General features: G+C 33.8%; 1 protein-coding gene across 1 annotated transcript; it reads left to right on the plus strand.

Annotated features, from left to right (window-relative positions):
- The first annotated feature begins 4,275 nt into the window (after positions 1–4,275).
- Positions 4,276–13,113, plus strand: LOC121429133. Its single transcript, XM_041626052.1, has 2 exons — positions 4,276–5,168; positions 10,945–13,113. Exons 1-2 carry the CDS (start codon positions 4,389–4,391, stop codon positions 11,044–11,046), a joined length of 882 nt encoding a protein of 293 aa, XP_041481986.1. The 5' UTR covers positions 4,276–4,388; the 3' UTR covers positions 11,047–13,113.
- Positions 13,114–14,803: the final 1,690 nt, after the last annotated feature.

Below are 14,803 nucleotides of genomic sequence, written 5' to 3' on the forward strand. Positions count from 1 at the left end.
GAAGGGGCTTGACCATGTTGGGTTTTGTAAGCTAGAATCAAGATTTTGAAGTTGATACGTGCAGAGACAGGAAGCCAGTGAAGAGAACGGAGGATAGGGGTAATGTTGTCGTGTTTTCTGGAACGAGTTAACAGCCGAGCAGCCGTGTTCTGGATACGTTGGAGAGGTTGGATAAGAGAGTCTGGTAAGCCACAAAATAAGCTACTGCAGTAGACTAAATTTGATGATACGAATGCATGAAGTAATCGTTCAGTTGCACTTGGGGTCAGATACTTTCTGACGATGCTAGTGCGAACCGTGAGCTGATTTTTTTTTCCGATATGCAAAATGGATTACTGAGCCAAATAAAAGACATTGGATATCCATAGAAACAATGCGAGCTGAAAACTTTATATTAAGACCCGACAATTGGACATTCTGAGAAGGATGTTTTTCATGAACATCAAGATATAACTATGATTTGATTTGATTTTATTGTTTACTTTTGCAATTACATCATTCGTATATAATACATTTTCCATAACATAACAAACATAGTATATTGAGAACTTTTTTGGCATGAATCATAACTAAATGTACTAAAATTATCATAACAAACAAAACTGATCTCATACCAAATTAGTTAACATTTCCATTTTGCAGGAAAAGGATTGTCATCATAAGCAGATTGCTTGAAAAAATGACAACCCCAGGTTAGAACTCATTGATTAATATAATACATTAATACAGCAGAATCGATATACAGTACATTTCATGAAAAACAGCAGTAATGTAATTTGAGCAATGAAGATGGAGATGATAAGGATGAAGATGATAGTGAAATGGTGAAGATGAAGGCGATGGAGAGGATGATGGTGATGATGCTTTAATGATGACACATCGACACAAATTTTACTTCAAATATTCTGATATCAACATAGATTTAACGTTTGCCTTAAATGAGTAAAGAGACGTTGATCTTTTTATAGATTCTGATAGAGAGTTCCACAAATCAGGACCATGGTGTCTTATGGATCTCTGCGCAATAAGCAATTTGGGGTTGATTAAATGGAAATTAGAAGAGTTCCGCGTAGGGTATGAATGGATAGATGTGTTCACAGTATAAAAATTGTGAAATGAAGGTGGGAGCATGTTATTTACGTATTTGAACATAAGCAGTAAGCTTTGAAATGAATTTATGTCAAAAATAGTTAGAGTCTTTAGTTTATGGAATAATGGATTTGTGTGTGATAAATATTGCGAATTAGTACAAATTCGAATTGCTTTTTTTGTAATAAGTATATTGTATTAATTTTAGTTTTTGCACACGTTGCCCAAACTATATTGCAGTACGATATATACGGCAATATTAATGAATTGTATAGTAGAACGAGTGTAGTATGAGGAATTATGTTTTTCATTTTGTAAAGTACACCTACGTTTCTGGAGATGTTAGTAGTTATACAACGTATATGTTCATTCCAATTTAAATGTTCATCTATTGTGACACCTAAAAACTTTGTTTCTTTTTTCCTTTTGAGTGGAATATTATCTATGCTTATGTCGTATGGAAACTCAGTAATATGTGAACTTGTATGCGTAAAATACATAAAGTTTGTTTTGTCTATATTAAGTGAGAGCCTATTACATTTAAACCATAAAGATAGTTTAGGTAATTCACGATTAAATGTATCTACTAAAGTTTCTAAGCTAGTGTTTGAACAAAAAATGTTTGTGTCATCGGCAAATAATACAAATGATAATAAAGGCGTTACAGTAGTCAAATCATTAATATATATAAGGAAAAGTAAGGGGCCAAGGATCGATCCTTGTGGAACTCCGCATTTTATTGACTGAAAGTTAGAAGAAATATTGTTGTGAGTGACATATTGTTTTCTATCAGACAAATAACTCTCAAACCATGATAGTGCGATTCCCCGAATTCCATAATTTTCAAGTTTTTAAAGTAAAATCTGGTGGTCAAGAGTGTCGAATGCTTTGCTTAGGTCCATGAATACTCCTATTATGTGTTCTTTATTTGTCATTGCATTTGTAATTTTATCGTATATTTGTATTAAAGCCTGATCAGTTGAATGCCCTTTCCTGAATCCATATTGGTTTGAATTTAGAAACTGAAAAGTATCTAGGAACTTATAAAGTCTTTTGTAAATAATCTTCTCTAATATTTTGGATATGCTGGGGAGAATAGAAATAGGCCTATAATTTGTTATTTCGTGTGGATTGTCTTTTTTTAAAACAGGAATTACCTTGGCAATTTTTAGGGAATCTGGACATTTACCGGTGCTGATCGACAGATTAAAAATATGACACGATGGAGAGACAATATAATGTATGATCTGCTTAAGAAGGAAAGTACTAATTCTATCATATCCTTGTGATTTGCTGGATTTGAGATTTTTTGTTATTTCAATTATTTCCTGAACATTTGTGGGGTTAAGGAATAGGGAAGAATTGATGGGTGTGGGAAGAAATTTTGCAAAACTTTGGTTTGGTCTGGCAAGGTTGTTAGCCAAAGAGGGTCCTATGTTAACGAAAAAGGAATTAAAGGTATCAGCTACATCATCTGAATTTATTGCAGCAGCATGAACTGTGAAATTGTCTTTAGGTAATACTTTGGGTTTCTTGCCAATCAAATCATTGATTATCTCCCATGTGGCTTTCATGTTTGATTTAACTTTGTTAAGTTTCTGGGAATAAAACAATTTGCGAGAAGCCCGAATTATATTGGTAGTCTATTTCTATAAGTTTTATATTTATTTTTGTTTTGAATAGAAGGGTTCTTTAAAAATGTCTTGTATAGTTTATTTCGGGTATGTATGGATTGTAGAATAGCTTTAGTGATCCATGGCATTTTTGCTTTTCTTTTTTGGATAGGTGATAGAGGAAAATTTTTATCGTAATATTTCTGCAATTTTTTGTTAAAATTTGTGTAAGCAATATCTGAATTTGACTCATTAAATACATCTAACCATTCCTCAATTGCAAGATCACTTTTAAACGATTCAATATTGATTGGTGTTTCTTTACTATACATTGTAGATTTAGGTGAATTTTCTTTTGAAATATCATTATCACATAATAAAAAAACCGGTAAATGATCAGCTATATCAGATATTATTAATCCGCTGGAAGTATCTCTGTTAAGTATGTTTGAAAATATGTTGTCGATAAGTGTTGATGAATGGCTATCAATTCTGGTCGGTTGATCTAGGTGGGGATAATAACCAAATGAATGCATAGTGTGTAGGAATAAATCGTTTTCATTATTTTGGGATAACAGGTCAATGTTAAAATCACCCATTAAATATATTTGTTTATCTTCTTTTGTTATGGTATGAAGGCATGTTTCAAGCTCTTCGCAAAATAAATTTGCATTGCCATGAGGGGGTCTGTAAACTAACCCAATAATTATATTTTTGCCTTCGGCTTCATGATTTCTAAGAATAAAGTTTCACTTTGTTTTAATGATATTTATTTTCTTATTTTAAACTGCAAATGTTCATTGATGTAAAATGCTACACCACCTCCTCTTTGATCTTCACGATCTCGCCTAATAAGATTATAGTTTTGCAAGTTGAATATGTTAGGTGAATTATTATGAAGCCATGTTTCCGTGACACCAATAATGGAGAATTTGAAATTATTTAGAGTAAAGAGTAATGATTCCAATGATTCAAAGTTTTTGTTCAAACTTCGGGCATTAACGTGAAGCAAACTGAATTTGTGTTCTGTGTCTCTAAATTTAGAAGTAAAATCTTCAGTTGAGTAATATTTATTACATGATGCATTGTTTGTATTGAAAATAGAAAAAATGATATTACCAAGATTTTAAGATCGAAGATATGATAACTGGTTTGTATGTAAATTTTCTGTGCCGTAACAGTATGATGACGGTGATAATGGTGATGATGATGGTGGTGGTGGTGATGATGATGATGATGATGATGGTGGTGGTGGTGATGATGATGATGATGATGGTGGTGGTGGTGATGATGATGACAATGATAGCAAATCATACGGGAGGTCAATGAAGTCATAACCTGCGAGCATCTGGCCACCTTTACGTTAACAGAAAGTAGAACCAGAATTGTTGTAATCACAAAAGTGAATAAAGAAATGAAACCTGTCTAAATAATTCTATAAAAATTTCTCGATAAACCTTGGTCAAAGAACCAAACATAAAATAAAAAGAATAGTAAAAATCGGAATACATGCAGTCTAAAATTGCGGGTAACAGATCGATTAAATTCATTTTGTTTTTCACATGATGACCTTCGCCGAGTGAAGACGCAACCTTGCAGCGGCTCCAAAACAGCTCACCCACGTGTAATTTGAATAAGAAAAATTTGTGAGGAACACGCGGCAACACGAGTGAAAGAGCGAGAACTATGGAATCTGGAAGGGGGAAGCGGCCGCGCCCTGCTAAAACGCCAACCAGCCCTCTTTCTTCTGAGGCGGCAATTTTACCGGCTATTCAGCTTATGTTGAATGAACAGTCAACTAAATTTGAAAATCGTTTTTCGGTTTTGGAAAACAAAATTTTGAAAGAAATTAAGCTGATACGTGAACAATGCGCTGAGGTGGTTGCCACCGTTGAACATCATTCCATAGAGCTGAAGGAAATGAAACAGGAAATGGAAAAGCTAAAAGAAGAAATGGCTATCGCCGAAAAAGAAAATAAGGAGGAGCTCGACAAAATGGAAACCTATGTAGCAAGAGAGAACTTGGTATTCCTTAATGTACCGGTGCCTGAAAAGGTAACAAGAGAAGGAGGAAAGGAAAATGTGGAAGAAACAATGAAAGAGTTTATGATGAATAAACTACAGTTCACAGAGCAGGAGGTGGAAGGTATCGAGTACCAACGTATACACCGTGTCCAAGCCGGAACGTCACCAAGGCCAATCAAAGTAAGATATCTACGTTATGCGGATAAGGTGTCTATTCAGCAGAGGGCGAATCTCTTGAAAAATACGAGGATGTATATAACGGATGATCTATCTCGGAGGGTGAGAATGGAAAGGAGGAGCCAGGTCGAGGCGTTAAAGGCAGCGAGAGGAGCGGGGAAACTCGCCTATTTTTCGAGGGCTGAGCCGACGAAGTTGATAGTTGACCACGTTTGGATTCCGAAGAAAGACCAACCGAGATTCATCGAAAAGCTAGGAAGGAGGGTGGAGATTAGTCTGCTATGCAGACTCTGAATGGCTCGTGAGGTGGGATCTGCTACTGGTTTGCGAAGCAAACCAGCCTGAAAGGGTGAGCGAAGCGAGCCATTTCAGAGTCTGCTTCTTCTTTGGAAATCTTGTTCCCACGGTCAAAATAAGTCCCACCCACCCAAAATTTCAGAGAGCTTTCATTGGATAACTTCATCTGTCTATCAACCAAATTTTAGGACCCCTGATGAGTATAGATAATCCCCTACTTTAACCACAGAGCCACGAGCATGCAGGGTTATTATATAATACCCTGGCTCAGGCCATCAGAAAGTGTTTACATATGACATTCCACTGAGCAGCTGCATGTATGGCTCCATTGCCCAAACCAATACATATTGTGTATGCATGGTAGTGGATAGCTCTATTATGGTTTATCAAACACTTTTCATCATATCTAACTCATTCAATTCAATTCAATCTTTATTTCACAAATAGTATAAAAATACAAGGAAACATCAAATAATGCGATTAGATAATAAAAATAAATTCCGTGGCTTCCAATGAAGGTAATAAGAAACCTGTGAGGCTGGATCACCAAAACATAGTAAAAAACAAAACATTAATACAAAACAAAATGTCATATCATTATAATAATTAGTGCAGGAAAAGGGAGGAAAAAACAACAAAACATTACAAAGAACACGAGTTGAGGGGTCTATACAGTACAAGTATGCATCGATATCAACTGCGAGAATTAATAATCATTTCCTAGAAAATTTGTATACTGTTTTCTAAAGGGAGATAAAAATTGTGAATTAGTTATTATTTGGGGAATCTCATTCCATTGTTTGGGACCTACATAACCCAGCTTCGTGACTAGACCTGATAGACCATAAATGAAATTTATTGGAAGAACGGGCATTATGGTCATGAACTTGATTACTGTATTGAAAAAAGATCTGAAAACTCTACATGGGTAGCAACCTCTGCTTGTACGTATACAAAAAATATTGTGAGTTCTTGCTTATTAATATCATAAGGACAGTTTCTTAAAGTTCAAGACCACCCCAGGAAAATGGGAAAATGCTGACTTGAATAAATACTGAAAAATCAAACTAGCATATAGTGCAAAAAATTTCATCAAAATCGAATGTAAAATAAGAAAGTTATGACATTTCAAAGTTTCGCTTATTTTTAACAAAATAGTTATATGAACGAGCCAGTTACATCCAAATGATAGAGTCAATGATGTCACTCATTCGCTAAAATAAATAGTGAGTGGATGACGTCATAGTCTCCTCATTTGCATACCAGCTAGGATGTGCACATAATTTAAATTAAGCGAAACTTTGAAATGTCAAGACTCTCTTATTTTACATCCGATTTTGATGAAATTTTCAGTGTTATGCTTGTTGGATTTTTCTCTTTTTATTCAAATCAACCTTTTTGTTCGGGTGGACTTGTCCTTTAAAGGTCAAGTCCACCTCAGAAAAATGTTGATTTGGATCAATGGAGAAAAATTAGACAAGCACAATGCTGAAAATTTCATCAAAATCGGATGTAAAATAAGAAAGTTATGACATTTCAAAGTTTCGCTTATTTTTAACAAAATATATGAACGAGCCAGTTACATCCAAATGAGAGAGTCAATGATGTCACTCATTCGCTATTTCTTTTCTTTTTTTATTGTTTTAATTATAGAATATTTCAATTTTTACGAATTTGACGATTATGACATCCTTGCCTGAAGCACAGAATATTAAAATAATGGAATTCCACGTGTTCAGGGAGGAATGAAACTTCATTTCACATGACAATGACAAGAAAATGAAAATATTTCGTATTTCATATAATAAAATACAAAAGAAATAGTGAGTGATGTCATCAGTTCCTCATTTTCATACCGACCGAGATGTGCATATAACTGTTTTGTGAAATGAAGCGAAACTTTAAAATGCCATAACTTTCTTATTTTACATCCAAGTTTGATGAAATTTTCAGTGTTATGCTTGTTGAAATTTTCTCATTTTGTTCAAATCAAGTTTTTCTTGAGGTGGACTTGTCCTTTAAATAAATGCGCGGATGGTGCTAGGTAATGGAAATTGGTAATTATTCTTAAGTTTCTTTTGAATTTTGAATATTGAGTCCAAATTCATATGAGGTTACATTGGTATTGCAATGTTTTAAATAAGAGCGAATCATTTTTATGAAGCAAACTACGCTTAAGTTAGTAAATTAAACCAGTATTCCTTAAAACATGTATCATAATGGTACTTAAACTCGAAATATTATCCAACTCAAAAACACCATAGAGTTCAGAACTTGAATAATAGATAGTTTACAAAATGAAAATCTTAAATTTCAAGATTGTAAGTTTGTAAACTATCATACTTTAAATCAAACAGGATAGCTATGTTTTATTATTTTGTTCCTGTTTGGAATTAACTTCTAACCACAGTTTGTTGATTGGACCTGGGACCTTGTATGTATATTCACTTCTCCATGCATGCTACTGTATTCAACCTGTTTTACTGTTATGTTTACAGCTCGGTTTGATATTAATTAGCCTTAATCAGCATCATTTAAGTTGTCATGCCCAGCAACATTCGTTCACCTTTGTATTGAAAGTGCTTTTATGCCAGCCATAATACCAGTGGTAAAGACGTACAGTTATGTATGTGACAAATCTGGTACTTTCAATTCAAACTCATAAGTATGCTGAATGACAATGTTGGCATTTTTTTTATATAAACTTAAATCGGATTTATTTGATTTAAATAAGATTTTTTGAATTTTAATATGATTTTTTCTAACAGATTTTTTTTTAAAACAAAGCGCAAACACCCAAAATTGAACCCTTTACACTGACATCAATTTTAAGATCATACATTTCACCACTAAGAATATTCTTAACTATATTTCATAATCAAATCCAGTCAAAATATAATTTACAGAAAATATTAAAGCCATGAATAGGCTGACATTTTCTGCTGTGTCTAAAGTGAATGTAGAGAGCTTCTACTGATTGGTTCAAAGGAACTGTCTTGGTACAGCTAATGCTGCAAAGTTGGTGTTCATTTTAAAACTCTGAACATTTAATGAGAATCAGTTTATTTGGAAGAATTCCATGACTCAGAGATTCAAATTCTCCAAAGAGAAACATTTTTTAAATCTTATTTTCAAGCCCATGATTGAAGATCATAATGTTAAAGAAAACTGCACTTATCTTTTGTTTGTTTCAACCCCAAGTTGTTCTTTGAGCCAAATTGGAACAACTGTTTCAAAGCATTGGCTTGCAAAACTTTGACCGACTGCATTCAAACTTAAAGAAATGGACCAGGCTGAAAATATTCACGTCTAGATAAATAGAGTAAAATGATGAAAATTTCACAAAAATTTGATGACAAATAACGAGGTTATTGTATTTTAAACTTTATCAGTATTTTGTGAAAAACAGTTATATTTACATCGTCATGAATATTCATTTGGTGGGTTAATGATGTCACATCCCATCTTTCCTTTTTCTTATAACACGAAATCATAATCATTTCATTTTTTCATACATGTGTAAATAATGTGTCTCCATTATGATGAAATAAGTTGCGGCAATAAATAACTAATGTACTTAATTAGTTCTCAAATCAATTTTTTTAGTTCTTGGTAAATTCTTTTTTTAATAAACCTAATATCATATAATTATGATAAAAAGAACAAGTGGAGATATGCCACCATCAGCCCAACTAATGGATATTCATGAAGACATGCCTAGTTTCACCGGAAAGATGGAAAAGAAATCTTTAAAATTCAATAACTTTTTTATTTGTTATGCGATTTTGATCACATTTTCAGCATTTTGAATTTTACTCTATTAATCAGTGAGATATAAATTTCTCCAGCCTGGACAATTCCTTTAAGTTCTTCTTTGAGCCATAGTTGGAACTATTGGACTATTTCAAAGCATTTGCTTGCAAATTTTTGACAAACTTGCAAGTTGATTTAAATGATTTCTTTCACAATAAACTTGAATACCTGCAGTATTTGGCAGTTAATAGAAGTTTTGCAAAAAATAAGAAAACGGGTTCCCTTATACTACTGTGTCGGCCTATTTATTTGAATAAGACAAAGATGTGAAAGTTGCATATAGTTATGCCCGGGAGCTACATGTATATGCCTTGATGTTTTTTAAGTACCTGTTTACTAGTGCAAACTGCTTACATGTATGTGCCCCATTAGTTTGAAGGATAATTATTTCGTTTCCAAATATTAATTTGTTGGATTTGAATTGTGGAAAGTAGGTCAGACTTTTGTTGTTTGTTAAATATGTGCTTACCGGTTATATTGGCTGTAGTGTATGCTATTTATATCATTTCATAGGCGGATCCAGGGTGGGCCCGAAGTGTCCGCCCCCCTTATATTAATTGGCAGAACTAAAAGAAGGAAAAAGGCGGAAATAAAAAAGAAAAAGAAGGGAGAAGAGAGGAAGAAGATAAAAAAGAGAAGAGAATAAGATAAGGTCAGGGGAACTCCGGGAAAATAACAAAAATATGTAAAATTTTCGCTCCCGCTTCGCGCTGACATTGCCTGTTCGATGAGATACATATCTTATTTCAGTTCGGACATCGAGCTTTCATTATTTTGTTTTACAAATGATTTTTTTTCATAAGTGCTTTGTAAAATGTCCGTTTTATGGTGTGAATATCAACATTTTCAGCTTTCGCTGTGCGTTCGCATTATGTAATTTGTCAAGTACTGTACATATTGTCTTTGTGTATTACATTAAAGTTTCAAAATACCCCTTCTGAGGTGTCTGATTGTGAAAAAGTAGGCATATGAGCTAGCGCTCTGCGCTAGCATTTTTGATTGGTAGGTCCAGTATAGAAAACGGTTCTGTACATTAATCAATCGGTTCCATTATAATGTAGAAATGATAAAGATACATCATTTAAAAACAGGATATTTAAGGAAGGGAAGAAGAATGAGAGAGCAAGTGAAAGATAAAACGAAAATAAAAATCAGAAAGAAGGAAAGGAAAGAATGAAAGAGTAAAAGAGAGAGAGAGAAAGAGAAAAAAATGGAAAAAAAAGAAGGAAAGAGTGAATGAATGAATGAAAGAAAGAAAGAAAGAAAGAAAGAAAAAGAAAGAAAGTAAGGGGGTCACAGGAAAAGAAGAAGAGAAAAAAAGAAAGAAAACAGAAGAGAAGAAAGAAAGAGGAAAAGAAAAAATCAAGAAGAATCAAAGGGAAAAAAAGGAAAACGAAAAAGAAGAAAGAAAGGGCAATGTTTATTTTTATGTCACTTATTAGGCCCAATTACATGACGGGGGTGATCTTCTACATATTCATATTCTGTATACACGTTCCTCTCTGCATGGACCGTTATAGAAGATATTTCCAAGGAGATATCATCTAACTCCTTGATATTTCAAAGTATAACACATATGTATCTACCCATGTATGTTATGTATAGCCATGGACCTATATACATGTAGCAAGCCCAGAATGTGAAAGAGAATGGCCCTACTTGTATACATTCCACAAGATAAGAAATGGTCATAACAGCTGGATCCTAATCCCTCTCTTGCCCCTACTTCCACAAATCTGCTGTCAATCATGGTATCTACTGGCAACGGAGGGTTTCAGCAAGCTCCGCCTCACATCCACGTTTCGTGGATGTGGCTCAAAGAAGTTGTAGACCCACTTCTGCAGCCTCAGTAGACCTAGTCTGCTATGCAGACTCGTTGAATCAGCTGAGGTACACACACTGCAGATGTGGGTCTACATTTGTAGACTAGGTGGAGATAGGGAAGGATCAGGTAGTCCAACGGAGAGGAATACCCATGGTGGTCGATCAAGGAGCACGCGGAAATGATGTGATTGAAGCAGCAAACCAGTAATTATTTTTTAGTTGTCCTTGCTGTAATAACGAGGGGAGCGTGAAAGGAAAATTAGATTATGCAGAAAAAAAGCGATTAAAAATATTCAAATTCAAGAGGAAAATCCTGTGAAATTATCTTCAACTCCATCAGATTATTTGGTCTCCTGAAGCACTTGGGAAATACATCGTTGGAAATAAACTGTGAAGACGGAGATGCTGAAACATTGTAAGTGAAGTTTGTTTATTTCGACACACAGTATCAAAAGGAAACTTGCTTCAAGATGCGAGATATAAATTTTATTTGAGAGTATAATAGACATTTATTCATATCTGTTTGAGTATTGGTCAGGATGGTTAGAATGGAATTAGATAACATGGATAATGAGACCAAATGTTTAAAACTTTTTGGGGGGTCAGTATGGTGGACACAGAAAAGAAACTTATTTAATAAGAAAGTTAAAAGAGTTTCTGGGAAATTGCCAGAGAAAGAAAGGGCTTGGAAACGTAGATAGAAAGAACGATTTATTTGCAAAGTCTATTTAGGTAAATCTAGGAAAAAGGGAGATTTGATTTTAGATATGATATCCTTTATTAATGAAACTGATGTGTATAGGCAATGGAGGTCCTGGTAAACTGTAGCAACATCCCAAAAAAAGAGTAAAAAGGATTGTACAGAAAGGGAAGTGCTGTTTGATAGCTGTACAATATTTTTTTTTTCATTTGCTTGCTAAGTATACAGTACTTAAGTCATTTGTTTTTATTGTGAGATACATGTTTTTCATATCGTTGGGCAATTTGTTTTAAAATCCCAAAGAGAAATTTAGGGCGCCCCTTTGCTTGGTTCAGGCAAGGATTACTGAAATGGATAATTTTAGTGTTTTAGTAGAAATTATACTTTTCAGAGAAAAATTGCACATTTTGGAGGGTAACTAGTATCAGAAGATATTACTTTGTCTCTTTAGAAATGGATGTGTTCATTGCAATATTGGGTATCATTTTGAATATACATATAACCTCCGCTTGTATGTTGTTGTTCATCCTTGCTTGAACAAATAAAAACCAAAATGAAGAATAAAATTGTCAATAGGCCTATTTCGCTATCGGGTTAGAAGTCTGTTGTATGCAACGAAGTTTTGTTTAAAGGGCGAAATGGCGAATGTTTCAGGTATTGAATGAACATCGCATGCATTATAGTGACTTGCGGTAGGGAGTGGCCCATGATTGCACATCCTTTTCATCCTTGTATTATCTGAGTAGACTATAGTGAATTGATATAAATGAGCAACTCTTATGACATTTTTATGCTTATTTTCAAAGCCAGTAGAATAGAAGGGCATATATTTTGAGAGTATTTGTAAAAAGAAATCACACAGTCCGGCCATTTTTTGTATCAGGCATATAGTGGCAGTTAAAAATAAGAGAGAGAAGTTTGAAAAATGTTGCAAATCCTCAAGAATAGCAAATTTTCTTGTTGTAAATGTAAACCTATTATGTTTGTTGAATAGTTGCAAGTGCCTATTTGGTTAGATTTCAAAATCAAAAGGAATAACAGTGTATCCTTTTCCCCAATCAATGCAATGATGAATTTGGAACATCTGAATGGGGGATATCCTGAAATATCTTTCCCAAGAAATGCAAAGTTTATTCTTTTAAAGAACGGATTATTTTGAACGTAAAGCATCGTATTGATTGTTAGAAGTATTTAATGTTAGATAAGCATTTCTTTCTTCATAAGGCCTATAGAATTGGAGTGCCTATTTATACAGGATCAACACTATTAATATTGCTTGTCCCGGGGAATGTTGCTCATATTCAAGGAGGGATAATACTAAGTTTTTGTTTATAAGTAGAACCATAAGATGGAATTTGGAGAGTTCGAGGCATTGATTGGGTACAAAACATTGCATTAACTTGACTAAAATTATTGTATGGTGAGTTGCGCATGATCGCTTCTCGTTTCATCCTCTATGAATTACCAAAGTGATACTATATAGAAACAAATAACACCTTGAATTTTCAATGCGTTATTACATCCAGTAGGTGAAAAGAAATAACTCTTGAGAGTATCTTACAAAAAATAAGCAGTCCAGTCACTCTTGTACTATGGTACAGTAGAATTTTAAAAAAGAGAATTTTGAAAAGGACTGCAAATTCTTAAGATGGAAAGCTTTCATGTTGTAATGTGTTTAATAGATACTTGAATAGCAGGAGTATGTATGCTTAAGTGTCTGTATGTTTGGTTATTAAAAAGGAACAACAAAGTGTTTCCTTTTCTTCTTCCCCAATTGATGCAAGGATGAATTTGAAATAAAAGAGTAGCCTGAAATGTATTAAGAAATGCAAGTTTATTGTCTTGAAGCATTGATTAGGAACACAAAGTATTGTATTGCTTGCTTATTTGTTCTTCATTACACAAATTAGGCCAATAGAATTAGAGAAATGGCGATCAGCATACTCACATGCTTTAGGAATGTTGCACAAATACCAAAGGAGAGACACTGAAGTTTTTTTTTTGTTTATTAAAAGGAACATGAGGCATTGATTGAGGTATGGTGACTTGCGTTAGGAGTTGCGCTTGGTCGCATCTCTTGTTCATGCTTGCATCGGTTGGGTAAACCAAATTGAATTCAAACAAATAAGTAACAGTTTGGGTCTCTATTTTTTTTAGCAATATGAAAAAAAAAATCACAATTCTTGAGAGTTTCTTAGAAACAACAACATTTGCAACATTACTGCAACTTTGCAATGATATATATATTGAGCATAATGGAAGTAGAAATGTTATTTCTGACCATGGTCCAACAACCATAGGTTTGAAATTTGTCTTGTGATAATGTTACTTGAATACTTTCTGTATATTACAAGGGCTTACTTGTTTAGATTTCAAAAGGGAACAATAAAGATTTTCTTATTAATGCAGGTTTGAATCTGAAACAATCAAAGGGCAATGCCATGATATATCCTCACCAACGAGAGGCTTGTTGTGTAATATTGAAAAGAGGGACACGATGATTGCTTTTGTGTTCATGATGGAAATGGAGTGATTGATTAGTAGGGGTATAAACAACAATATATGAAAGCATTATTGGTGAGTGGAGCAAGATTGTATCTCATTTTCACCCTTGCATTAATTAAGTAAACTAAAATGTGTATACAACTTGGTGAAATTATATCAACGAGCAATACTGACTTTGTTTCTCACATTCACAAGAAGAAAGGGACGTAAGTCTTGAGTTTCTTACAAAAGAACAGCATGTTGAATACCGCAATTCAGACATTTTGTATAGAGCATTCATACATTTAAAAAGGAAAAGTTTAGAGAACAATTTCAAGATGTGGAACGGGCCTATTATTGAAATAGTTTGCTTTTTCATATTTTTTGGCTCGTGTATGCTCCAAGTGTTTGTTTGCTTAGTTTTTTAAGAAAGAAAGGAATACCAGGTGTTCCTTTATGTAAGATGGAACTAAATAGTCAAAAGGAGGATATCCTCGATACAATGTCCAAAACTGCATGGTTTGTTGATTTGAACCAATGATTAGGTACATTACCAGCATTGGAATTTATTGCCACATAAGTATTTTGTCCTTTATTCCTGACATTAATATGGAAACTAGTGTGTTTTTTTTTCTTTTAAGTATAACACCTTTAATGTGCTAATATGGAATCCAATATCAGGACTAGCTTTTGTACATTGTTATATAGGGATTGGGTATTTAGTTACAGAAAGGTGAATCTCAGGACTGTTGGATTTTTTTTTTATCTATAGAGACAGGGG

This window comes from Lytechinus variegatus, chromosome 15 (genome assembly GCF_018143015.1).
Source record: "Lytechinus variegatus isolate NC3 chromosome 15, Lvar_3.0, whole genome shotgun sequence".
NCBI lineage: Eukaryota > Metazoa > Echinodermata > Echinoidea > Temnopleuroida > Toxopneustidae > Lytechinus > Lytechinus variegatus.